Source organism: Ursus arctos, unplaced genomic scaffold, assembly GCF_023065955.2.
Source record: "Ursus arctos isolate Adak ecotype North America unplaced genomic scaffold, UrsArc2.0 scaffold_5, whole genome shotgun sequence".
Taxonomy (NCBI): Eukaryota; Metazoa; Chordata; class Mammalia; order Carnivora; family Ursidae; genus Ursus; species Ursus arctos.
The window spans coordinates 34,891,014-34,915,749 of NW_026623067.1; the positions used below are offsets into that span (position 1 = coordinate 34,891,014).

Below are 24,736 nucleotides of genomic sequence, written 5' to 3' on the forward strand. Positions count from 1 at the left end.
CCTGAGAAGTCAGCAGACAGTAGCAATGTTGTCGGTTCATCAGGGACCCACATTCTTCCTGTGATTCTGCTCAGTCATCTTCAATAGGTAGACTTTAATCCACAGGCTTTTCGCCTTGTGGTCACAAAATGGTTGCTCGGGCTCCACACACAGCTCTTCAGGGAGGAAGGACAGCACCAGTTGTGCGTGAAATCAAAAGCTTTCTCAGAAACCTCCAGAAGACCTTGCTTGCATTTCGTTGGGTAGCACTGAGTCAAAGGGCCACACCCTCAGCTGAAGAGAGACTGGAAAATTAGGACATAGCTGGACACTTGTGTCCTCAAACAAAACCAGAACTGAGTGCATCCAGGAAAGACAGTTAGAAGTATCTGCTATGTGTTGGCAAGACGGATTCTAGACCCCCAAGGTCTTTGGGAAGGCAGCATGTTACCACACCGCACAAAGAGCAGATCAAGGTATTCACGTACATGGGGTGTGTGTGCATTACCTAATGAAAGATGGAAAACTGATATCCATTGAGCATCAGTTAGAACCAGCTGCTTTCATAATGATCTCCAAGAATTCACTTCACTCTCCTAATAACCTCTTCAAAGAGCCCTTAATCTCTTTGCTTTTGCAGATGAGGAAACAGAGATTCAGAGAAATTAAGTAGCTTGCCCAAATCCACACAGCTGTTAAGGCCTGGGTCTGTGCTTCAATCCCACAACTGCCTGACTGCACAGCCCACGCTTTCCAGCCCACAGCAAGTCAAATTTTATCAGATGTACCTGATCGGATAATAATGCAGCAGAGTAAGTACGAGTTTGCAACCAAACTTGAAGATGCATAGTTCAAGACTCACGGGAGGCCTGAGGGAGAGCAACCTTCAGTGGGACACAGAAGGCAGTAGGTAAGCTAGTGAGCATGACTGTGATCGCTCCCTTAACTGCTGCTCACGGACAAAGAGGCAACAAACCGGGACTCCAAAGGGCCAGGTATTCAGCTGTGGTTATCACAGAAAAACACTGGGGAAAACGATGCAGAGATTTTAGATGCCAACCTCAATCGGAAGTGTCAGAGCAAACCAAGAAGCAGGTCTGTCTCTACCACATGTAGAATGAGCAGAAACTCGTAACAGGAAGTCGAAAGGCGCCCGATTTAACCTGGGTATTTATTTATTTAAATGCTGCTCTAATTAAATATGTAATAGATATGTTATAGACTTATATTTACACTTAGTTGTGTTCACTCATTGAACAGACCCTATGCTAGGGATATAATGATAAATTAGTCATAATCCCCACATTCAAGGAGGTCACAATCTAGTGCATATACGATGCCAGTACATCAGAGGTTCCAAAATGTAACAGTATGCCCATATTTTCAAGTTAGTTTCCTTGTCTTAACTATGTGAGATAAAGTCTAGCCCTTCTGACCCCTGAGATTATGGTAGCCGTAGGTCAAAAGTCTAACAAAGTACTCAGAAGGCAATAAAACCCTTTTGGAGTACCAGACTTATAAACCCAAATCCATGAAGAGATAGAAAACATCCCAGCTCTAGACAATCATCACCTTGGGACATAAGTGAACTGCACTTGAAGACACATGAACAGCATGTTATTGACGTATTTGATGTTAAAGTTCTTATCATCCCACTTAGGGGACAGACAGCAAAGGATATGGGCATAGAATAGGTATTTAATAAATGGTGGATGGGTCTCTGGTGGATGGATAGACAGATGAATGGACACACAGGTGGCTGGACAGATGGATGGAAAGACAGATGAACAGATGGATGGATAATGGATGAAAACACATGATCACTAGATCCAAACTCAATCACTGCCCCCGATTTTAAAAACAAATCATAACAGAGTAGCTATCAGAGTGGCACCTTAAGCTTTAAATTTTTAAATTTTTTTGAAGATTTATTTATTTTAGAGAGAGAGAGAGCACGCAAGAACCAGCAGGGGGAGGGGGAGGGACAGAGGGAGATAAGCAGACTCCCAGCTGAGCAAGGAACGCAATGACGTGGGGCTTGATCCCAGGACCCCGACATCGTGACCTGAGCCAAAAGCAAGAGTCAGATGCTTAACTGCCTGAGCCGCCCACGTGGCCCTAAATATTTAGAGGACTCCAGAAGCAAGGTACGGGCAATCACAGATCAGTGTTATTTTGGTTCACTACTTCTTTCCCAAACAGGCACTTCCTACTAGATACAGAGATAATCAGTATTTAATCCAGCTATTTCACAACATAGAGATGTGTATGATTCTTATTCTAGAAGCTCTCAATCCAAATGAGAACAAACTTTTTCCAGCTCCAGATACTCCCTCCTTCTCCTAGAAATGTTCTCTGTGTTCTCATAACAGCCTGAGTCAACTCTGAACAGAATGTTCTATTCCAAAGGACACTACGCTTCTGTCGTCAAGGCAAAAATATTTGCTTCCAGAGACACCTTGAGCCCTTCTCCTAAGTCAGGGATGCAGGACACAGGGAGAGAGAAGACCTGCCTGAGGCTGGTGTGGGCGATGCCATCTGTTCCCATTCCAGAGGAGCCAGAAACATACAGAAGTTAGGTTCCAGCCTGAGGCCAACCCCCAGAACGACTGCCCCAAGAAGGCCACAGACTGGCAGCTGGGACTCACTGAGCCTGCCTCTTCAGGCTAGGGACCTAATTCACCTATGATACCTGACACTTTCAAGTACAGGAACGTGCTCTGAAAACTGTAATAGTCTATACATTGCACCAATTCATCCATTCCACGATGACTGAAGATGGCCTAATCTATGCCTTGCACCTGCCCATGCACTGTGCTGGGTGCAGTGCAAACAGCAGTGAACCATCTGTCCCAAGTGGAGAGGACACACTGCCAGGTGCAGAATCACAGACAGGAGCCTGGCAGGTGAAGGCACCCCACAGCACCCATCCTTTATGACCAGGGGGGTAGGGGAGGAAGGTTTGGGAGAAGGAGAGATGCCAAGTCCTGGCGCCTGGGGATAGCCAGCGGTATCCCCACCCTGAAGGAACTCGGTCACTGGCTGGGATCCGGACAACAATCAGGCCCATGGAGCAGGGGGATCTGATGCTGTCCCCGCAAAACTACCGTCCTAGTGCTCTGAACAATCCCTGGGGATTAGCTTGCCTTAGGACAGAGTCTTCTAAATCCTAAAATCTGGAGAGATGTGGGAACAGGGATCCAGACCTCTTCAGCCTCAGTCATGCCTCTCAGGGGAACAGTTCCATAGGATTAACAGCCTCATAAAAAGAAGGGTTTGTTTTGTTTTGTTAACTTGGCTTAAAGTAATTTTTTGTAAGTCATTTTTGGGGACTATTTCTTGTCCCTGTGCATTGGTACATGATCAGAATTCTGATCAAATCCCCTGTCTGCACTAATTCTCGGGTCTTTGACATCCAACTTCTAAATCTGGTTTCACAACATCAATATCCCCTGCCTAGGTGATTTCTGAGGCCAGGGCTATGCTCACATCCCTTGCTGGGGCGGGACCCTTATGATTCAGTCGGTTGCTAGCCATGCCTCACCTCCACATGTGACCTGCTGGAAAGAGCCTTTTAAAAGATTCAAGCATTGACAGAGCACAGCCAGGCCAAGGAAACCAACCAACCAACCAAACAAACTGAGGGTCTCAAGGCTGGGGTGGGAGGCAACAGGCCTGTGTAACCGTCTTCCTGGGACACACAGACAGGGAAGAAGAGGGCTGCGCTGGTTTTTCCAGTGCTCCTTCTCTGCAACAGAAGTTAGCATGAAGGATGTGCCCCCAGCACCACCTGCTACTGCATCCCTGGGAAATCCAAAAGCCAGAATTCTCTCTCCTACGAGCCACTGGTCATCCTCATCACCTCTTCCACCCCAGGATCATGGCGCCTGCGTTTCCCAGAACTTCACCTCCATGGTTCTGAAGTTCTCCCTCGCCGGAGCACATCCGAGGTCTTGAAATGATGAGCTTCCCCAGCAGAGCCCTGCTGTGTAAGTCAGTCTGCCTTCTCTTGCAGCAAAGCTCCTCCTTGTCAAGCAGGAGGGGCCCTCGGGGCTGCTCTTCGGGGGTTAGAAGAGGAACACACGCTTTCAGCCGCCATGACACCATCATGATTTCCATCTGTCTCTTCCTCGGTCTGCTCAGACTGAAGAAATCTGCCTGGTTGTTTAGTTTTTGTCTTGGCTGCACTCCCAACCAATCTGAGTGTCTAGTACTGTATACGCAGCCAACTGCTTATTCTGTGCTTTATCTGCCGCCGTCACATATCCCTCAAGTTAAATCATCAAAGCGACATTCCTACTCCCTTCATGCCTAATTGCCACTTTTCGTTTTTAAACAGAGAATCAGCATCATCACCATTGAGGTAATAATGATGATAAGGACAAAACAGCTGTAGGTTCTGAACTCAATGTTTACAGTTGAAACCAAGCTCATCCGTTCTCACCACACCTGGGAGGGGGGTACCCCACCTTCCCCGGCTGCCCACGTGGTGGCCAAGGCTCCCACGGAGTCTCTCAGATCTTGGAAGGCAGAGGCCCACTACCATGTTACGAAGCAGCTGGCTTTGTGGGGCGGCAGCCCCCTGCTCTCTTCCTATTATAATTTCTATTTATTTTTTTACTGTAATGCTGTCTTTTCTTTTCAATAGATAGCAGGGCAATGGAAGAAAACTTGACTTCAGGACAGATTTCAAATGAATTTTTATCTTTAAGGAGCTGGGTCGGAAATGGGTGGCTATCAAGGAAAGCCCAGGATGGCGGTGAGCGATGAGCCCGTGCCGGTGCTCTGATAAACTGCAGAGAGCCAAGAGCGCTTACGGAAAGGAAGAGAAGAAAATGAGCAAGGACGTTAATTCTCTCACCTCGCACAAAGCCTGTCCGAGAGCGCTGCGCTCTCAGGGAAGGAGGGCAGGTCTCGAGAGCGGAAAGCACACACCACACGGTGAGGGCTACTTGAAAATGTGTGGTTGGGCGCCTGCAGGTTGGCTTTCCTTTTTCCAAAGGAAAATGGGCGTTCAATTTAGGTTAGGAACACAGTCTGATGTGAGCATAGGAGAGAAAGTTCCAGAAAAGCCTTCAAATCCCTGCTCTGTGATTTATTAGCCATGCGGCCTTGGGCGAGGTACCACGTGCTCCAGATCGCAAATGTTCCCACCGGCAGTAGAGGGGACATTCTTTGGTTAGAAGAAATAAAGGTACACATCACGTGCTTTTAGCTGGTGCACACGGTAAGGCCCTTGCACAGATGATCTCTCGTCCTAATAAATCATTCTGTTGCCATTTTCCACTGTAGACTATGGTACATCTACATAAAGGACAACTCTTAGAATGAGGTAGTGTCATTCGACACTTGACAAATCCTCACTGAGAATCCAGACAAAACGCCCTCATGTAACTTCCATTCTAGGTGGGCAAGACGAGAGGGTCCGGAAAAGGGGTCAACATGATATAGAAAAGGGGATGCACGGGACAGAGGAAAACAAACGGGGGAAGGGGGATAGCAGCTGCTGGGGGGGTGGCTCCCAAGAAGGAGACCTTTGTGTAGAGATTTGAAGAGGGGGCCGAGGCAGCGTGCCGTGTAGGCGTCTGGGAAGACGGGCCACCAGAGAAGGCTGGCAGTGCAAAGCCCAAGGCAGCAGCCCAACGGGCCCCGAGGGCACCCACGGAAGCCCGTCTGCCCGGGGCCGAGCACACAAAGGGTGCGGCAGTGGGAGAAGGGTGCAGGCACCCAGCAGCGGATCCAGTCACAGTGGGCCTTGCAGGTCACTGGAAGACTGTCAAGATGGGTAGTCCCTGGAGTGTCTTGAACAGGGGATGACAACATTTGACTTACACTGTACAGATCTGGTTTAACGACCACGTTCAAAAGAGAATGGAGGGGCCCAGAGATCAACTAGGAAGCTATGAGAATAAAAGGGGAGGGTGTCTTGGACCACTAGGGGAGTGGCAGTAGAGATGGTAAGAAGCAGATATATTTGGAAACCTCTTTGAAAGCAGAGTCAATGTGATTATGGCGTGTGTGACAAAGAGGATTTCCTTTTCACTTCAGCAAATCAAAATACAGAAGTGCCATTTATTAAGATAGTAAATACTGTGGGAGGAAGGAGCGGTTTGGGGGTGAAGATCAGGGGTTTGATTCTGGACATGAAGCTTGATACACCCACGGACATCCAAAGGCAATGCTGAGCGGCCATTACATAGTTAAGTCTGGAGCTCAGGAGAGTGGTGTGGGCAGGTCGGCTAGAGGGAAGGATGAAAGACAGACCCCCTCAAACACACATCTGTGTACTTAGATAAAAACGTATCTATGACATATAAAAGTGGCAGGGTACAAAATATTACACAGAATATAATCCTGATTTAGGATGAGTAAAGTGTATAATGTATGTTAGTCTATGTATATTGAAAATAACTGGAAACACACAACAGCAAAAAGCTAACAGAACTGAAATCTGAGACACTTTTGCTGAATCATTTAGATTTCAAAGAATATGTACTAATTTATAAATTTAAAAAAAAATCAGGGCAAGAGAAGAACGCCATTTAGGTGAACTTTCAAAGCCACTAATTTCTAGCACAGACCCTTCTCTGGACTCCAGTTATGACTGCGGCCACTCTCTGCCTCAGTTTACCTTCTCTCCCTTTGTATTTTTAGCTCTCTCCCGTTGGTTGCTGAGCCGCAGTCCTCTGAACGACCAGGAGAACCTCTACTTTGGCAGAGCTGAGCGCACAGAAGAGGAACGACCCGACTTTAAAACCAAAGTCAGCGGTTAACTCCAAGAGCCCTGAGTACTAAGTTTCTCTTCTTTGCAGTTGCCAATTTAATGCTGAAGCTTTTTTTTTCCCCTTAAGGTCATGACATTTAGAATAACAAGGTCCTAAAAATGAAATGTTCCTTTACATGTTTAATTTCTGGCTGTCGTGTAGAACTGAGGAAGAAGGGAAGGAAGCTCAACGGGTACGGGAAGGTTAAGACAAACCGCTTTTAAATTGCACGTTTGCAAGCCCGAGGCCTTCCCCGTTACACAACAGGCATTAAAGAAAAATGTTCTTTCCTGGATACAAAGATAAACCTCCATTTTGCTAGAAGCTTCTGCAGCAGGATTCCTGTAGGATTTTTCCACTGAGACATTACAGCTAGGAAGAACTCTTTAGCCCGTCTCTTTGGCACCACCTCCTGTTCTCGGTTAAACACTTTCCCCCAACTCCACTTGTGATAAGTAATGAAATTAGACAACCGTCTGTCAACCCAGGACTTTTCTCCCCCAGAATCTAGCCCTCGGGTTGAAATCACCATTTGAGAAAAGAAAATCATTGTAGACTATTTTTCTACTGTTTGAAATAGCTCAGAGGCAGGGAAGCTGTGATTCCCTCTTTGGCACGCCCTGCTGCATAGACCTGTCACATCCTTTCCTCCCTGGCCTGAACCAGTCATGCCCTCCACCCTGCCCCTACCTCCCAGCCCCCATCAGGCTAGGAAGGGATGCAACACACCGCCTTCTCCAGCATTCCAGGTTGCCTGCTGACCCATGTCCCCCTTCTCCAAAAGCTAATCTCTGCCAACAGTCAAGGAAGGAGCTGTGCTCTGAGAGGGTGATGTACTCTCTCCTTCCTCCTCCAAAGACCAAGGAGGAGGGAAGTGGGAGAGATTCTGAGGATGCTTCAAAATATTGCTGCTTGTGGAGAACACCACGACATTCTCTGCTTGATGGCTGACACTCCCAGATTTGGACAAGTGAGGTCACCCCCCCCAGAAGTTGTACAGGCAGCTGGGCAAAGGCACTAGCCTGGGAGTCCAAGGCTTGGGGTGTGAGACCTCTGTCCCCACCCACTGTCCGACGTCAGGCAAGGTTCTCTCTCACTGGGCTGCCAGGCTCCTCTGCTGGTAAGTGGGAGCAGCACAAAGACCCCTGGTGGCCCAACTCTTTCCTACAGAGGCCATGTGACATGGTAAAGCATAAAAACAGAGTCACGCTGGGGGATGTTCTTCCTCTTGGTCCTCGTGGGAAACCGGAGGCATCTTCAGGAACACAGGGTCCCCTCAACACGGTACGGAAAAAGATAACTGACATCTTTTCCTGATGTTCTATCCCACAACTGCAAAATTTTCCCCTCAGCAACGAGGGAGCCTCAAACCCCTCCCGAGGATGGAACAAGACCGCCAAGCCCAGGTCGGGGTTGGAGGGAGTTGTTTCTGAGAGAGAAGGGAGGATATGCAGGAGGGGGCCAGGCTCAGGCTGGAGAGGGGGGAAATGTTGGCTAGTTTAAAATGCATCCTGATGACTTTAATGGGAAGAAAACGCTGTTTTCCTCTTAGATTTTCGACCACTGTGAAGAAGTCAAGAAACAAGTGCCTCACATTCTTCATATCCTTCATTGAGGATTGAAGAAAAAGCAGCAGAAATAACCCCTGAGCTAAAGAGTTCATGTCAGATGTAAGGACTGACTTCCTAAATGGGCTGGCCACTGGGGACTGGAAAATACCAAGAGAAATTCGAGGCGAATCTTCCTGGAAGACTCTTAGAAAAAGCACAGAAACCCAGGCTTAACACAAGATTTCAAAGACCAAAGGTTAGAAGAAGCAGAACGTTCTGAGATTCACAAGGCAAAGAGTTAGACCCTGCCCTCACACACCTTTGACGCTCACATCCAGCACTGATCCAAGCTGAGGCCACCATTTTGGGAAGGACAGGTGGAGGCAGGTAAGCCCCCAGGAAAGCTTCTGCTCACCTCTGTTCTCCCTGTTCTCCAACCCAAGTCTGGGTTCCAGGCAGGGAAGAGGCACTTGTGAAACCACAGACAGGCGAACAGCCCCAGTGACAAAGAAGTATCCTGTGCCCTCCTACCAAGTGGAAATCCAATTCGGGGTAAGCTTTGTGGAAATACCCTCTGCAGAAAATAGAAATGGCTGCCAAGCAGACCCCAGGACAGAGGGCTTGGGAGAGCAACCTCACCAGTCTTTCCTGACACTAAAAGATTGTGGAAGGACATCTGCAACTTCTCCGTGGCCTTCAGGGGGGCCAGAGAGGGGCTGTGTGAGGACGAGTAAACCCAGAAGGGCAGGACATAGAGGAGCGAGCACTGGGTCTGACCCAACGGCGGCGGTAAGCACAGCTCACGACGGGAACGCAAACATCTTTCATCGGATGCAGTGAGCGTGTGCACGGCTGGCCAACTGACCGAACATGGCAACAACTCTACACAGGGGGATACCAAAGACAGGCAGCAGCAGAAGCCACTGCCCAGCAATGTCACAGTTCATAAGCCAGCCCCTACTTCCGAGAGTTTAGATACAACCACGGACTTAACAGAATTATCTAGAAGTGGCTACATTACTGTTGTTATTACCACATGGAACCAAAGTTCAAAAGAGAGATAAGACTGAAAAGAAAATGTCATCAACAACAACCCTAACTGCCACACTTCTGACACATCTGCACTTGGGAGACCACGAAATGTCATCTCTGCGGCAGGCACAGAAGCAAGACTGCTTCTGACACAGCCCAGAGCCCCGACGTGTCTCAGGAAGGTGGAGGCTTCCGCTCCCACTGCCCACAGCTCCTGCGTTGTCACGGCCCTTCGTTTCACCTGTGACGTCCCCCTTGCACCCTCTCCTTCCCCTTCATCCCACCTGCTTGTGAGAGCCTCAGGGAAAGAACTGTCAATTCAAAGGAGAAGGTCAGCCTTCCCTCCACTCTGTCCAGGTAAAATGTTATTAAGTTCAATGTTGCATTTCAGGTAATGACCCCGGGGACTTATCACTGCCTCCACTGCCCATAGTGTGTTCTTATCCCCCAGGCGAGCGTTGATCAAGTCCGTATTAAACAGTTAAGCATTATACCCTGATAGGGGATTATAGTCTCCTCCGTGAGGATGTTGCTGGATATGTAATAAGTTCACTCCAGCCATTCGGTCTTATCAGCAGGTAGTTTCTGCTTCCCCCTCACGCTTGTATAAAAACTCCGCAGTAAGTCACAGCCCAGAAAGTGGGTCTTAAACCAAGGAGGACAGTCTCAGAGCCTCAAGCAAAGAAGTGTAGCAAGTTTGATCGATACTTCAAGTATCAGACTCATCATTGCAAGCTTCCAAGGTGATATTTCCCAGACAAGCGCCAGGTGATGTGAGACACAGTGTGGAGTTCCGGAGCTCCTCTCCGCGCACAGGCAGATGACTTCATAAAAGCAAACCACTGACCAAGAGCCAGTGGAACAAAAAAATAATTATACAGAACTAAAACAACTGATGAAGGAAATATAATTTTGATTACTTGTTTTGGAATTCTGTTGCTATTACTTTTTTATTATTGTCATTGCTGATAGGTATATGAAGTCTCTTCTCATTCTTCCTGATTTATCTCTTACTATTAACCTAGTAGTTCACCCTTTTCAAACATTTTCAAATGAAACACTTTTAAATGGCATTCTTGTTCTCACTGACCTTTCAGGATTCTCCAACAATACTTTTTTCTAAGTCCCTTTGTTGTTAATGGCAATGCAGTAATTTGCAAAGGTTCAGTAAGAATTTGTTCTAATTTTTACCAGAACATAATTAAGCAAATGCATGGTACAGGCAAGGCTGTACCTGGAGTGTCATATTTGAGAGTGAATCTCATTTAATCAGGGGGGACAAGCCCACCGTTAAGAAGTAAGCTTTGGGATGCCGGGCTGCTCAGTCTGGAGAGCATACAACACTTTATCTCTGAGTCTGGGGTTCAAGCCCCACACTGGGCATAGGGTTTACGAAGGAAGGAAAGGAAAGAAGGAGGGAGGAACAGGCATTTCACTTCATTTGGAGACTTCCCAGGAAACCAGTCTGTTAGCTGACCATGGCGAATCAGGAAGCCTGAGCAGATCTGGGGCCCCTGAGGAGAGGTGAAACCCCCCCCCCCGCCCCCGTAGCGATACCGTAGGGAAAATAGTGGAGATGACTGTCTTGGTTTGGCTTCCTCACCTCAGAATAGCAGGGTACATAGAACCAGGAAACAATATACCCGGAATAACAGAGACTGCTGAAACTTCCCAAGAGAACTAAGAAATTCCCAGACAGAAGTGAATTTTCTGGATGTTGCAGTTGCTTCACAGCAGAGGGCTTCAGGTTTTCAGACCATGCTCCAAGGGGCCGCACGGACATGAAGGAACATTTCTTACTGCCGTTATATAAACGAATCAGGCCCAAACACAGTGAGACCAGCTTTATGCTAATCCATAGGAATTTATGGGGATTATCTGTGACCTTAGAGCTGGTTTACAAGGTCCTTCCACATTCTCAGCCAGACCTTCCAAAGAGCATCTTAACACAATATTCCTGTGACCGCCACCATGAACGAATGCACATTCTAGCATCTTCACCTATGTGCCCTGGAAAAGGCCGCAGGACCTAGGAAGAGGGGACTGCAAAACACCCACACCCCGATCGCCCTCTCCCATTACCAGCAGAAGACACCTAAGAAGAGACATGTGTGCGACGCGCGGAAACGTGCAACACTTTCCAGGGAACAGCAGCTATAACAGAGAAAGCCCAGCCCCACAGAAGGCAGATGCCGACTTCCATCTTGGATCTCATTAAGGAAGGCTCAAATATAGGCCAAGGCCAGAGGGACCGCCTTACTTGCTCCGTCACTGAAACAGCCAAATACGGCCAACCTTCCCTGCCCCTCTCGTCCATGGGAGAGAAACAGCCGCCCCTGGAGAGTTTCTCTCCTTTCCTCCGTCCCCTGGCTCCAGGCGCATTCCAAGCAGAATATATTAATGAAGAAATGCCTTTTTTTGGGGGGGGGGGAGAGACTCTCCACTGTTGTGACATCTCTGCAGTCCCTGTTTTGAAACGTGGCTTTGAGAAGTTTAAAGGACTTCCAGATTAAAGTTCAAGGAAGACCCCAAGACGTGCCCCAGGGCAGGCCGAGGTCTGAGACACCAACAAACCTGCCCTTCTTGTGTCACAGCCGACATGACCTCTGAAAGAACCTACTGCATATCCTGGTCTCAGAGAATTATTTTCCAAGACTCTTCTTTGTCTTTCTAATGGTAGCTGAAGGCAGTTCAGTTTCAAGTCCCTACACAAGCTGGAGTAATCGCCAAGTCCCTCCGTTTCCCCCGTGTGGCCTCAAACAGCTCTGTTAACGGCCAGCTGCCCTGCACGGGGGCAGAGTTCGGCCGCGTCAGCCTCCCTCCAGGGGTCTCCGGCAATCCCCACTCACCATTCTTTTCTGTCTTGTGTTTTGGTGGCTCAGGCTCCGGGAGACATGGACAGGGCCCGTCACAGAGGATGCTGAGGCTTTTGCCAGTGGAACAAGCATGGAACTCCAACTTGCACTGCAAAAGAGAGACAGAAGAGGCTTTAAGAATGCCACTGAGCAGACCCCCCAAGTGGCTTCCCTAGGAAGCGGCCAGTACCACTCCAACCAGGCAGGCTCATGGGAGCAAAGACAGAGAAGGAAGGAGTGCGTCTCAGCTCAAGGTCCAAATAGAGAATGCTGAATAAGAAGTGGCCTTTTATGTCTTTCCAAACGCATGGGGTAGCATCTAAGATCCCTGCAGAGCACTGTGGCACTCACTTTGGTCTATGGTAAATGCAACTGTAACTGTTAACAGAAGTATTCATCTGAAAGGACACCTCAGAGTCCCCGGGGGGCTACAAAGGCCCACTCCCTCAGCAGGAGGCCACTTCCCCCGTTTCCTGACTCCTTACATAGGGTGCCTCTGCCCCAGGGCAGCGAACCTAGGCCCTCTCAGCTGCTCACACGCTCTCCCTGGGCACGGAGGCTGAGTAACCACCTGGCTAGTGCACGTGGATGACGTATGTGAGGTCCAGCCTCGGCCCATCCAGAACAAGCAGGGAGTGACTGCTTCTGCTTCAATCACCCCAAACCTGCGTGCTACACAGTCCTTCCCCCCAGAGGATGCCTGTGGGTGTCTCCAGCCCGGGACTGGCTGCCAAGCACCCATCTGATTCTCAGATTCAAGGGTGAAGCCCAAAAGCCGGCATCTGTTCTTGTCAACCCTTTGTCAGCCACACCAGTAGTGTTTTGGTCACTTTCTGCCAGTTTCACTCTTTCTGCCTCTTCTATCGCCAAGTCTCAATGGATTCAGAACACAGGCCGGAAAGGATGCTATTTATGGGTGCAAAAGAGCACAAGAATTAATAGCATTTTTAGGACCCTGACACTAAGGGATAAGAAACAGACTCAGAGAGGTTAAATAACCCGCGAAAGATCGCGATGCCCACACAGGGTGGATTCCAAGCCATGTCTGAGTGCAGGGCCAGGTACTTCCTGGTCCCACATCGCTGCTCCTACAATGTAGACGGGCTGGGGAGAACAGACATCCCATACGGTACCCCAGGCTGCTACTGGCCTGGATCTCAGTTGTCTGACAGTCCATTCCTTTTCCACTTGTACAAGTCTCAGGATCCAGGCCTGCACATCATCAGCCTTCTGCTAAGGCCCACAGGCCTAGAACCATGTTTGTATCTGGTGGAAGTTCCAAGGAAGAGGAGACAGGCAAATTATACCGAGCACCCACTTTGTGAGCGGTTCTTACCAGGGGCCATGGAAATCTTTTAAGAGGGGAAAAAAAAAAAAAAAAAAAGAGGAGATACCGTCCTTGCCCTTGGAAAACACAAATGCGTACTTCTGAAAACCCACGAGCATTTGCAAAGCAACACACCTGAGGACAGATGAATACTGGCTCACTGGGGAGGCCGAGCTCTTCAGTCCCCACCCGCTTACAGACCGAGGGCAGGACTGCTTCAAACCCGTCTAACTGGACTGCTGTCACTTGGGCTAATTCCAGCTGCCCCCACCCGGTGGCCGGCCTCACAGAGAGAGAGCAACAGGCCAGCCTGCGGGCTGACGACTTCCCCTTGATGCAACTGCCTTCTGCACGTACTTGTTCGGTGTCCAGTATGTGCCCAGTGTGGCTGGAGGGCTTCTGGGGACAGGATGAAAGGCAGCCACGGCCCAGGCCTCCAACATCAAGAGACTTCATGAGGAGGCAAAAAAGAGCGCCTCCTTCTAAAGCCACGTGGCCAAGGCTGTGAAGTGGGCAGGAGTCCTGTGTATGGAGGGATGTGGCACGAGAAAGACCCATAGGAATGGGCTGGGCCGGCTGCCAGCCAGAGGGACAGAGCATTCTCCAAGGGGAAGACTGGAAGGGGGCAAGGACGCTGCCCCTGTAAGAAGGTTCTTCTCAAATCCTGCAGCCTGTGCGCACGTGCTAAGGGCTAGAGAGAAGACCACGGTGGCCAGTCTGCCGCCTCACTCTGCCCCACTGCTCTGGAACAATCCTGCTTCAGTTCTCAAACTATTTTCTCAACAGAACACCCAAAGCTAACTTAGGGGCAACAATATATTTGTATATGAAAATTTATTTTGTAAAATCAAAATTTAATACATTTACTGACTAAAAAACCTTATCTTCCCATTCTCCCACCTCCCTGCGAGAGGAATCTCTGTTCTGCTCACAGCCCGGGAAATGGGCTTCCCCTCCCCGCTGACATCAGTCCTGGCCATGTGACTCGCCCACTCTGTGGACAGTGAGTAGGTGTGACAGGCCAGGGTTCAGCAGATGTTTTAAGAACCAGTGCTTGGTTTTATCACCTCTCTTGCTCTTCCCTCTACCACAGAAATGACACATACCAGAGAAGGGCTGCTCCTCTGGCCTGGGAACCAGAGGGCGGAAGGCAAGGACCAGGCTGCAGCTAACCCACAGCGAACACACAACACGAACAAGGAATTCATGTTTGCTGTCTGCCGTAAGCCACGGATGTTTGGGAATCCTTTGTGAGCACAGCATAACGTAGCCAAAGGTAACAGCCCTGACTCCCGACTAGACCATGAGGTCCTTATCAGCTGGAAAAAGTCTAAGTCACTGTCTTACCCAGGCACATAGTTGGTGCTCAGTAAACAGTTGCTAAAAGATAAAGGCAGAAGGAGGTGCTCCCTGGGCGGCTCTAAGACTCTGCTGCGGTCCCCAGGAGCGACCATTCCGCCTGCACAAGGGATGCAGGTGCTGGAGCTCGGTCTTTGTGATGTTCACGGTGAAGCATCCTTGACGCACCCCTGCTGCCTGGGTCCTCCCTGCGAGCTCCACGTCCAGCACTTGGCCTTCCAGCCTCCCCGCTGACGCCCGTCCATTGCTAGAGTTGGAATCTTGTCCATCTGTTTCCCAGATGCCCAGAACACTCATTCCCCTGGGTGGCCTGGCCTCGCCTGAGAGCCCTGTGGACTGTAGTTCTAGTGCTCCACTTCCTTGCCGGCCCCAGAGTTCCCTCTCGTGGATGGCCACTGTCACAATCTGCGGAGGCAGCCGGGCCTCTTCCCGGACCCCAGGGAGGTGCCACCAGAGAAAACGATTTATCTGCACCAGTGAAAACCCATGTTTCAAGGGCACAGGTCTGCTTTTTTTAATCTTCCAGGACACTATGTGGCATTTAAATGAAGCTCAAAGAACTAGAATTCCATTTTTTATAAAGGTCAACACATGTTATTTAGAGATACCTATGTATATATGTAAATATATATGGGAGGAGGTAGGGTGACAAATACCAAGACAGGGGCGACCTCTGGGGCAGAGGCAGGAGGTTGGCATCAGGTGCCCAGAAAAACACTATAAGAACTGAAAATGGTTTATTTCCCAAGCTTTGTGGGAGATTCTGAGGCTTCGGTTGTTGGGCTTGGCAACTTATGGAAATAAGACAGCTACATTTATGTACCAAATATTTCATGAGAAAATATAAAACAAAGTTGACGTGCTTCTATCAAAGTGACAACCGAGCTCTACCCACGCCTCCTGGGGACTGTCGCTAAGAGGAGTAAATGAGCACGCGTGGGCACCCACGGGCAAGGGGAGAGGGCACCCGGCTCTGAGCCTGAGTCCTGCACTGTCACTGGGCGGGGGCCTCCTTGGGACACCTCGGGCATGTCCCCTTCCCACAGCACTTCACTCAGCCCCACCCCCCTCTCCCCCAAGCTCTTGCTAGGGAAGAACAGTTATGGAGGCCAAAAGGCAGTCACTGCACCAGCTTTCCTCACAGGGGCCTGGTAACTTCCAAAGTACAGTGCCTCCAGCTAGACTGGGCTGCAATGACCGAGGCCTTCACGCCAAGCAAAGGCCTCCAACGCCTTCTCCCAACCGCAGGCAACAGATGCTCGGGAAAGCCCTAGCCATTCACCTACAACCCCAAGTGGAGAAAATGCACAGACCCGGCTGGGCTCTGCAGAAGCGGGTCCTGCGCTGTGCACATGCCGATTCTGAAAACACTAGGCAGGTGTGCTGGCCCTTCAGTATGGGGCTGCCAAGAGAACGGGGCCGAGAGAAGAGGCAACTCACGGTACTTTTCCCAAGCAGTGATTCTGTGAACAGGCTCCTGACCCAGCAGGCACTGGGTCTGGACACCTATCAGGACAGACGCAGCCTCCCTTTGGCAAAGAGGCAGCAGGAGCAGAGAGCGAGAGTGCCAATTCTCCCACAGAGATGTGAGGAGGGAGACCCAAGCATCTCCCAAACCACAGAGACAGCACTGGCTCCTCTCCCACGCGACAAGCCTCCAGACTCACATGCCTTCTCTCCCACTGTGTGCCCAGAACTGCAGGGGCAAGCTGGCAAAATCATGGGTGGTGATTTGTTGGCCTTAAGGACGTGCTCGAGTGGCACTTATCGGCTCCCTCCACACCTGCCCTCGAGGCACTAGGGATGCAGGCTGTCCACCTGCCCCTGTCAGGCTTTGTTGACCTGTGTCAGAACAGCGTGTGCAGAGCTCCAACTTAAACAGAGCAGACTGGGAGCCTATCCCTTAGAGCCTGTGGCTTAGAGGTGGGAAAGTAAAAAACAAAACAACAATTTAAAAAAACTACAAAATGACATTCTTGAGAATTGATAAAGGGGCACCCACAATTTTTTTTTTTTTTTTTTAGAAAAAATTGTGGGGAGAGAAGAGAAGGGAAGAGGTATAAATGAATTTTTTGGATTTAGAATGCAGAGCCAGTCAGTTACTCAAAGCGCCCAAAAAGCCAGGGCTGCAGGCAGGCCCCGGAGCTCCTCCTCCCAATGGGGAAAGAGCCACACTGAACAAATGGAAAGAGCCCTCAGAGGGTCACTGCCACCCGTTGGAGAAAGCCCTTCCAGCCCTGGCCCTTATCAGAAGTGGGTCTAAGCAGAGAGGAATCACCACCGCCCTGGCCACCACTTACCCTCTAGAAGAGATGACCTTGCACCTTGTGTTGGGTTTTGAATTATATCCCTCCTAAAAGATATTTGGGAGTCCAACCCCAGGACGTAGAGAGTCTTTACAGAGATAATCAACTTGAAATGAGCTCAGGAGCATGGGTCCTAGTCCAATAGGACTGCCGTGCTTATATGAAGGGGGAAGTTGGACGCAGAGACAGACCCACGTAGAGGGAAGGTGGAGGGGTGAGGTGACACAGGGAGAAGACGGCCATCTACAAAGAACGCCTGAGCCTACGAGAAGCTAAGGAAAGGCGGGAGACAGATTCTCACTCAGGGCCTCAGCAGGAACCAACCCTGCCCACACCTTGGCTCCCAACTCCTACCATCAGGGCTGTGAGGCAATAAATCCCTGTTGTTTGAGGCACGCAGTTCATGGCACCCTGTCAGTGCAGCTCCAGCCAACTAATACACCTTCGGCCCAGATGTTTAAAAGGAATGGAAATGCCTCGTCTTAGGTTTTAAAGCACAGACCTTTGTGTCAAGATGACTCAGTTCCCCTGCAAAGCAAAAAAAACAACCTGGAACAGCAGCCTGAGGGTGTTGGGCAGGCTATCATACAGAACTTGGCCGAATACTATCAGCTGTGACTCACGGGCGGAAATAGGAAAAATTCACGACTTCATAATGATTCTGTGATCCAGGAGTAAAACAAATAATTAGCCCTAAGTATTTAAAGGAGGTGAGCCTAGAAAGTGGGAAATTAACAACTTTTAAACAACTTTTAAACTTTGTACCGGAACCCATACCATATTCATAGAAATGCAGACATAATCTCCTGACGCTTCTAGGAGAGAAATGTCTTCCCCAGTCCTCACAGAAATACAAAAGATGGAGGGAGCCAAAGACTTTGCGAACGGGCAGAAATATTCAAAATGTTGACCTACTTAAAAATAAATGTGCTAGCAGATTTCCCAACCAAGCTTTCCCTCCATTTTGCATAACACACCAACACGTCGGAATGAGTGAATGTTACTGCAAATGGCCAGTAAATCTTTCTCTTCTGTGATTTGTAAAGCAAAACTAATAACCTCTCTCTGGTTCACTGCTCCCACAGATCTCCACTGAGTACACTTCTCCGCCACCCCACACTCTTTGCTTTGCCTTGCATACTTTGGGTATTATTTTTAACATTTTATTTAAATTGCTTTCTCCACTCTATTTCATCAACCAATCATCTATTTTTAAACCAGACTGTTGACAGTTCACAGTTGACAATTTTGTTCACAGTTGATGAATTCTGATTTGTTTTTATTCCCAAAAAATCATGTCAAAGAAGGGGGGGTGGGTAATCTCATGGCTCTGCTGGCTTTAATGAGTGGGCAGGAACTGAGCGGCTGCTGGCTACACATGCTATTCCTGACAGACGGAAGAACAGCTGTCCGTCTCTGTCTGGGGTTTGACTGTCCCTGTGGTCATGTGAAAGGAGGAGTGAAGAGAAACAAAAGAAGGGTCTTTGGGCTTGTTCAGAGCTTTTCCAAACACGCATTCATGGATGTGTTCCTTCTCGCAGCCCACACATATTTACTGAGCACCTACTATGGGCCAGGCCTGGTACCAGGCTCCGAACTAACAAGCCAAAACCACTACTGCCGTGAAGTTTATATGGCGGGTGCAGATGAGGACTATAAAGCAGCGCGAGGAGAATAAGGGGCAGGGAATAATGGGGGAGGGGAGGGTATATTACACGGGGTGATGAGGCAATCTGGAAGGAGGACACCTGGGCAGAGAAAAGAATAAAGTGAGCCACGCAGCCCTCTGGGGTAAGGGGATTCCCGGCAAAGACCCCGAGGTGGAAGACGCTGACTGCTCCTGATGGTCATAAGGAAGCCAGTGTACGTACAGAGGAGGGAGTGGGGAGGAGAGCGGAAGGGACCATCTCAGCTGAATGCACAGAGCCCTGTGTGTGACTCGGGGCTCAGGCTTGGGCACTCTCCCGCCCCCGCCCCACACACGCATGCGCACACACTGGTCTGAGTTAAGGATTCCAAAGAAAGCAAAACCTTACACCTTGAGATCAAGTTGCTAAAAATGTGAAAAAGGAAGAGCTCATCTTTACAGAAGAATGCCAGCTAAATAAATTGAGAAGGAATGCTCGAATTAGAAAATCATTTGGCAACTCCCCATGTAATAATATGAGTCAGGAAAGGATCATTTGATGTTTATTAGAAATCGTGGGTAAAAGGAATTGGGTAATAGGACAATCACATGGCCTCCAAGCGCCACCCGCAGAACACACACCTATTATTACACGAGGGAAATGTACGTTTTCAATAAAAATACATGGCAGTCACACCTTAATGCAGGGCCAAGGGGCCAATGTAGCACCAGCAGCAGCAGGACCGGCTAATGTCCTTCGGCACAAGGACGTATACACAACAGTGCCTCCAGGGGATAGGGGCCAAAACGCCTCACCTCAATCTATTCGTTAGAGAACAAGTCTAAAATTGAAGACACTTTATAAGATAAATGCCTGAACTTTCAAAAGGTAAGCAACCACAAAAAAACCCTGGGGTGAGCAGGTCACTCTTCTAGATTAGAAGAAATTAAAAAGCTGGAACAAATGCAGTGGGTGAGGCTTCACTGGATCTTGAAAAACAACCATTATACAAAGCTGTAAAAGACATTCTGGGAAAAAGTGCTGTGGTTTTAACGAGGGAGGCATATTACATGACATTACTGGGTTATTGTTCTCGTAGGTGTAATAAGACCTACAAAAGTGGTCATATAGGAGAATGCCTGTTTCCTTAGGAGTGAGGCGTCTCAGCACCCGTAATGTATTTCTAAATGGTTCAAGGGGGAAAGTATGTAGGCTCCAGAGAGGGCGTGAATTTCACAAAACGTTAGCAAATGTCAAATCTCGGTGATCGGTACGTAAGTACTCATTGTTTGTTTTTTAAATTTTTCCATACGTTCAATAACTACTATACCAATTTCTCCACATCCTCACCAACACCTGTTTTTTCTTGTTTTTTTTATTCTAGCCATCCCGACAGGTGTGCGGTGATATCTCACTGTGGTTCTGACTTGCATTTCCATCATGACGAGTGATGTTGGGCGCTCATGTGTCTGTTGGCCATCTGGAGGTCTTCTTCGGAGAAATGTCTATTCGGGTCCTCTGCCCATTTTCCAATCAGACTGGTTTTTGGTGTTGAGTTGTATGAGTTCTTTATATATTTTGGATATTAACCCCTAACTGGATATATCATTTGCAAATATCTTCTCCCATTCAGTAGACTGCCATGTTGTTTTGTTGATGGTTTCCCTTGCTGTGCAAAAACTTTCTATTTTAGTGTAGTCCCAATAGTTTAATTTTGCTTTCATTTTCCTTGCCTGAGGAGACATATCTAGATGTTGGTGGGAATGCAAATTGGTACAGCCCCTGTGGAAAACAGTGTGGAGGTCCCTCAAAAATTTAAAGACAGAATTATCATGCGATGCAGTATATCCACTATTGGGTATTTACGCAAAGAAAGGGAAAACACTAATTTGAAAAGATATATGCGCCCCTATGTTTTTTACAGTGTTATTTACAATTGCCAAAATAAGGAAGCAACCCAAGTGTCCATCGATAGATGAATGGATAAAGAAGACGTGGTGGTATATATACACATATATTTATACACATACACACAGACACACACAACAGAATATTAGCCACGAAAAGAATGAGATCTTGCCATGTACAACATGGCTGGATCTAGAGGGTCTAATGCTAAGTGAAATAAGTCAGCAGAGAAAGGGAAATACCAGATAATTTCACTCATATATAGAATTTAAGAAACAAAATAAACAAATGATGAAAAAAGAGACAAAAAGAAAAAAAACCTCTTAAATGCAGAGAACTGGTGGTTACCAGGGGGAGGTCATGGGGGGATGGGTGCAATAGGTGAAGGGGACTAAGAGGACACTTACCACGCTGAGCCCTGACTAATGTATGGAATTACTGAATCATATTATACACTTGAAACTAATATAACACTGCAGGTTAATTATAGTTCAATTAAAGAAATTATTAAACCAAAGGCTGGAGAAAAATAAATGTAACTTGCTTTGCCTGGTGATGCTGAGACAATGTTTCGGGAAACCATGCAAACCATGCCTAGGAGCTCCCCTGAGCCGTTCCCCATATGGTAGGAGGGCTTGGCGTCTACTGCAATGACTTGTCCTCCTGCGCTTCCCCACCAGGGGGCGAGCTCCTGGAGGGCAGTGAGGATCTAGCAGACACCGTTCTGCAGGAAGAGCAGGCCTTCAGCAAGAATTTGTTCTACCAACGATTGAGATTTTTCTGGAGCACAATTCTCTTAGCGACAGAAGCAAGAAGGCCGCAATGTGAAGAGTAGCCGCAGGCGCAGTGAACGGCAGCGTTTTAGGTCTTGCGAAGACACTCTTGGTGGTGCACACAGCGAACGGGGGCTGGAGGAAGACACGCATCTTGTCTGAGGTCGTTCTCAAGTAACTCCCCTACCTTCTCCTGACCTCCTTCAGCTTGTCAACCATTCAGCAAACCCCTCTTCAGCAAATGAGGAGGCAAATTTCAGTCCAGTTCAAGTACAAGTTGTCACACGTTCGCATTTAGAGGCAAAGCTGCATAAATTTCCTCTAACTTGTGCAACAAGACCAGGGAAGCATCCTGCACGTGAAATGCCAAAGGAAAGGGCAAGGCTCCGTGTGAGGGAGCCTAAGGAAGAGGCCAGCTCCCCAGTGGCAGGAGTTCAAGGGACACCAACCTCTGCAGCCACTGATCTGTGGCACCCTCCATGCTGTGCGTCCAGCAGTGACCCCACCTGGGGGAGGAGACCCGCCCAGTGGGGTGCCTTCCCTGCACTGCACGGTCCCCAGACTCATCGCCGCTACTCCCCTGTCCCTGGTCCATGTTTTAGGTGCCCCAACCTCACACGCCTGGGGCTTGCATGCCTCACCTCCACTGCTTCTCCCTTTTGGGACTTTGCCTGCTGTCTGCTCTGCCTGGGATCCTCCGAAGGCTGGATCATGTGGTGAAATTCCCCCCTGTGGGATTTCCCCTCTATCTAGGATTTCGGGGAGATGGCACCAATGCAGAAGGACATGCAGTTCCCAGGCCCTGCTTCCTATCAGCCTGTTGGGGAGACCACAGAGCCCACAGAGAGAAAACAGCCATGTCTGTACCAGGAAAGATGGGACCCCATGCAGGTGGGCCAAGCGTGGCCTGGAAGCAGCAGACAGCCCCCCTTCAAAGCAGCCCTGGACACAGGGACACTTAAATGTCCCACCCCATGACCCCTTGTATAATTCAAGCCTTTGCTCAGATGTCACCTTCTCGATGAAGCCTTCTCTCAGCACCCTTGTGTGATCACAACCAGCACTCCTGACCCTCCCACTCTATTCTCCTGTACGTATATACGTACGTACGTACACACACACACACACACACACACACATCATGTTATAATACACTATGAATTTCTTGTTTTATTTACTATTTCCTGTCTCTCTCCCTTGCTGGAATTTAAGTTCCATGAGGACAGGGATCTTTGTTCACTGCTATACCCGCAGTGCCAAGCAAAGTACCTGGCATGTCATCGTGGCTTAGTAGAAACGCGTGGGGTACAGGAATGAGTGAACAAAAGCCACGGCCTATGTGCACAGGTGAGTGACTGAGTTAGAGTTCTGGCGAGTGACAGAACCCCAGAAAGGAGGCAAAACTCAAGAAATGAGTTCAAGTTTCCTACCAGCCCTATAGGAAAAGGGCTCCACATAGAAATGAGACTGATGTCCTTAGAATTTGAGGAGGCAGGCAGATGCTTGGATGTGAGAACAGATTCAGATCTTCCCCTCTTCCTGGCCTGGCTCCTGTTTCCCCTCCAGACAGGCCTCCGGGGGCGGGGGGGCTCGGTGCCCCAGGGCCGTTCTTGCTCACTGCGTTACCGCACTGCACGTACTCCTCTGTCTACACGGCTACCTCTGAAGAAAACATGCATCTTTTTTTCTTTAAAGATTTTATTTATTTATTTCAGAGAGAGAAAGCAAGAGCACAAGCAGGGGGAGCAGCAGAGGAGAAGCAGGCTCCTCACTGAGCAGGAAGCCTGACACAGGGCTCCATCCCAGGACCCCGGGATCATGACCCAAGCCAAAGGCAGACGCTTGACTGACTTGAGCCGCCCAGGCACCCCAAAAACATGCATCTTCGTCTAGACCCTAGCACACAGCAAATGCTTCACACATGGGCTTACTTATGGGATATACTTTATATAACACTATGTATGAGCAGATGTGAGTGGGTTCATTTTGCAGATGAAGAAAGTGAAACCTCAAGAAAGCAAAGGACCGTCTCAAGGTCACAAGGCCAGTAAATAGCAGACTTCCACTTTTAATTCAGATCATTCACCTTCTCCCTAGTCCATTGCTGTGTGCGGTGCCTCACAGACTTCTGGACATTGAGGGGTCTGGCAAAGTCTTTCCAGGCATCGCAGGATGGCTGAATGAAGTGGGGGAGGGAATGACTCCAGGGCTGGGCAAGTGGAGAAAGGGAGGGAAGGAGTCCTCTGCCGGAAGCTGCCATGATGCTGAGCTACGGGAAGAGAAGGCAGGCAGCGGGCCGCTCCCCACTAACCCTTGCCCGTCACCTGCACTGGTGCTAGTGATGTTCTCCAAAGTCACTTTAAATGGTTGCAATTAGCTAAGATCGCTTGCAAAACTCAAGTAAATTAGCTGACAGAACTGAGTAAGATGAGGTGGGCGCCTTCCCTTTGTGTTCGGGAAGCCGAGGGCACCCAGGTTCACCTGCCCTGGAGGCACGAGCCCTGCAGCGATTCCGGGCTGACAGAGTAAGCATCAGATATTACCCTGGGGTTCTCCTGGGCGCACTGCTTTCGGGAGCTGGCAGTCCAGAGTGGCCGCGCCAGCGAGGGCTCCAAGATCAGGCCTTGCAACCTGACTCCCAGCGGGGCGAAAGCTTCCTGAGAGCATTCTCCAGAGCACGGACTGGACGACTGGACGCCGTTCATGCTCCCATGCGCTAGGGCCAACAGCTCCCAGTGGGTGGAAAGGGCTTGCTGAAATGCATCATCTTGCCGGCAACTCTAGGAGGTTAGGGAGTACCATCCCGTTTTACAGAGGAGGGGGGAAAGGATGAAAAGGAGAAGAGAGGAAGAAAAGCAGCGGAGGAAGCCTGGCAGAAGGAGAGAAGGGAGAGGATCCTGCAAGCAGAGGAAAAAGCAGCAACCCTCCAGCAGAGACTCCAGGAGGTGCAGGAGGTGGGCCGGGAGCAGGGGCTCGTTAGCAGTCTCTCGCCCAGCCTGGCTGTGTGGGCTCAGGCAGCTCCAGGAGAGAGGAAGAGAATGTTCCTAGCTGGCACCTGCTTAAAATAAAGTCTCTGCTGCTATAAATGCCCCTGGGATGCCTGTCTCTCTGGCTGTCCCAGCTTCCTCGGAGGTGTCCCGCCCTCGCGAAGCCACCTCTCCCGGCCGCCTGTCCCCCCACGCCGCCACCAGGACAGACTCCCTCACAGACAGGATTCACAGGAGGTGCAACCCTGTGAGGGTGGCACCTAATTTT

At 49.2% G+C, this 24,736-nt stretch overlaps 1 protein-coding gene across 1 annotated transcript in view; it reads right to left on the reverse strand.

Moving 5' to 3' along the window:
- SPOCK1 (SPARC (osteonectin), cwcv and kazal like domains proteoglycan 1) overlaps positions 1-24,736 on the reverse strand; it is a 493,086-nt gene that overhangs the window by 71,362 nt on the left and 396,988 nt on the right. Inside the window, exon 6 of the mRNA XM_026508043.4 lies at positions 12,175-12,289. Coding sequence (XP_026363828.1) covers positions 12,175-12,289 — 115 coding nt within the window. The remainder of the gene's footprint in view (positions 1-12,174; positions 12,290-24,736) is intronic.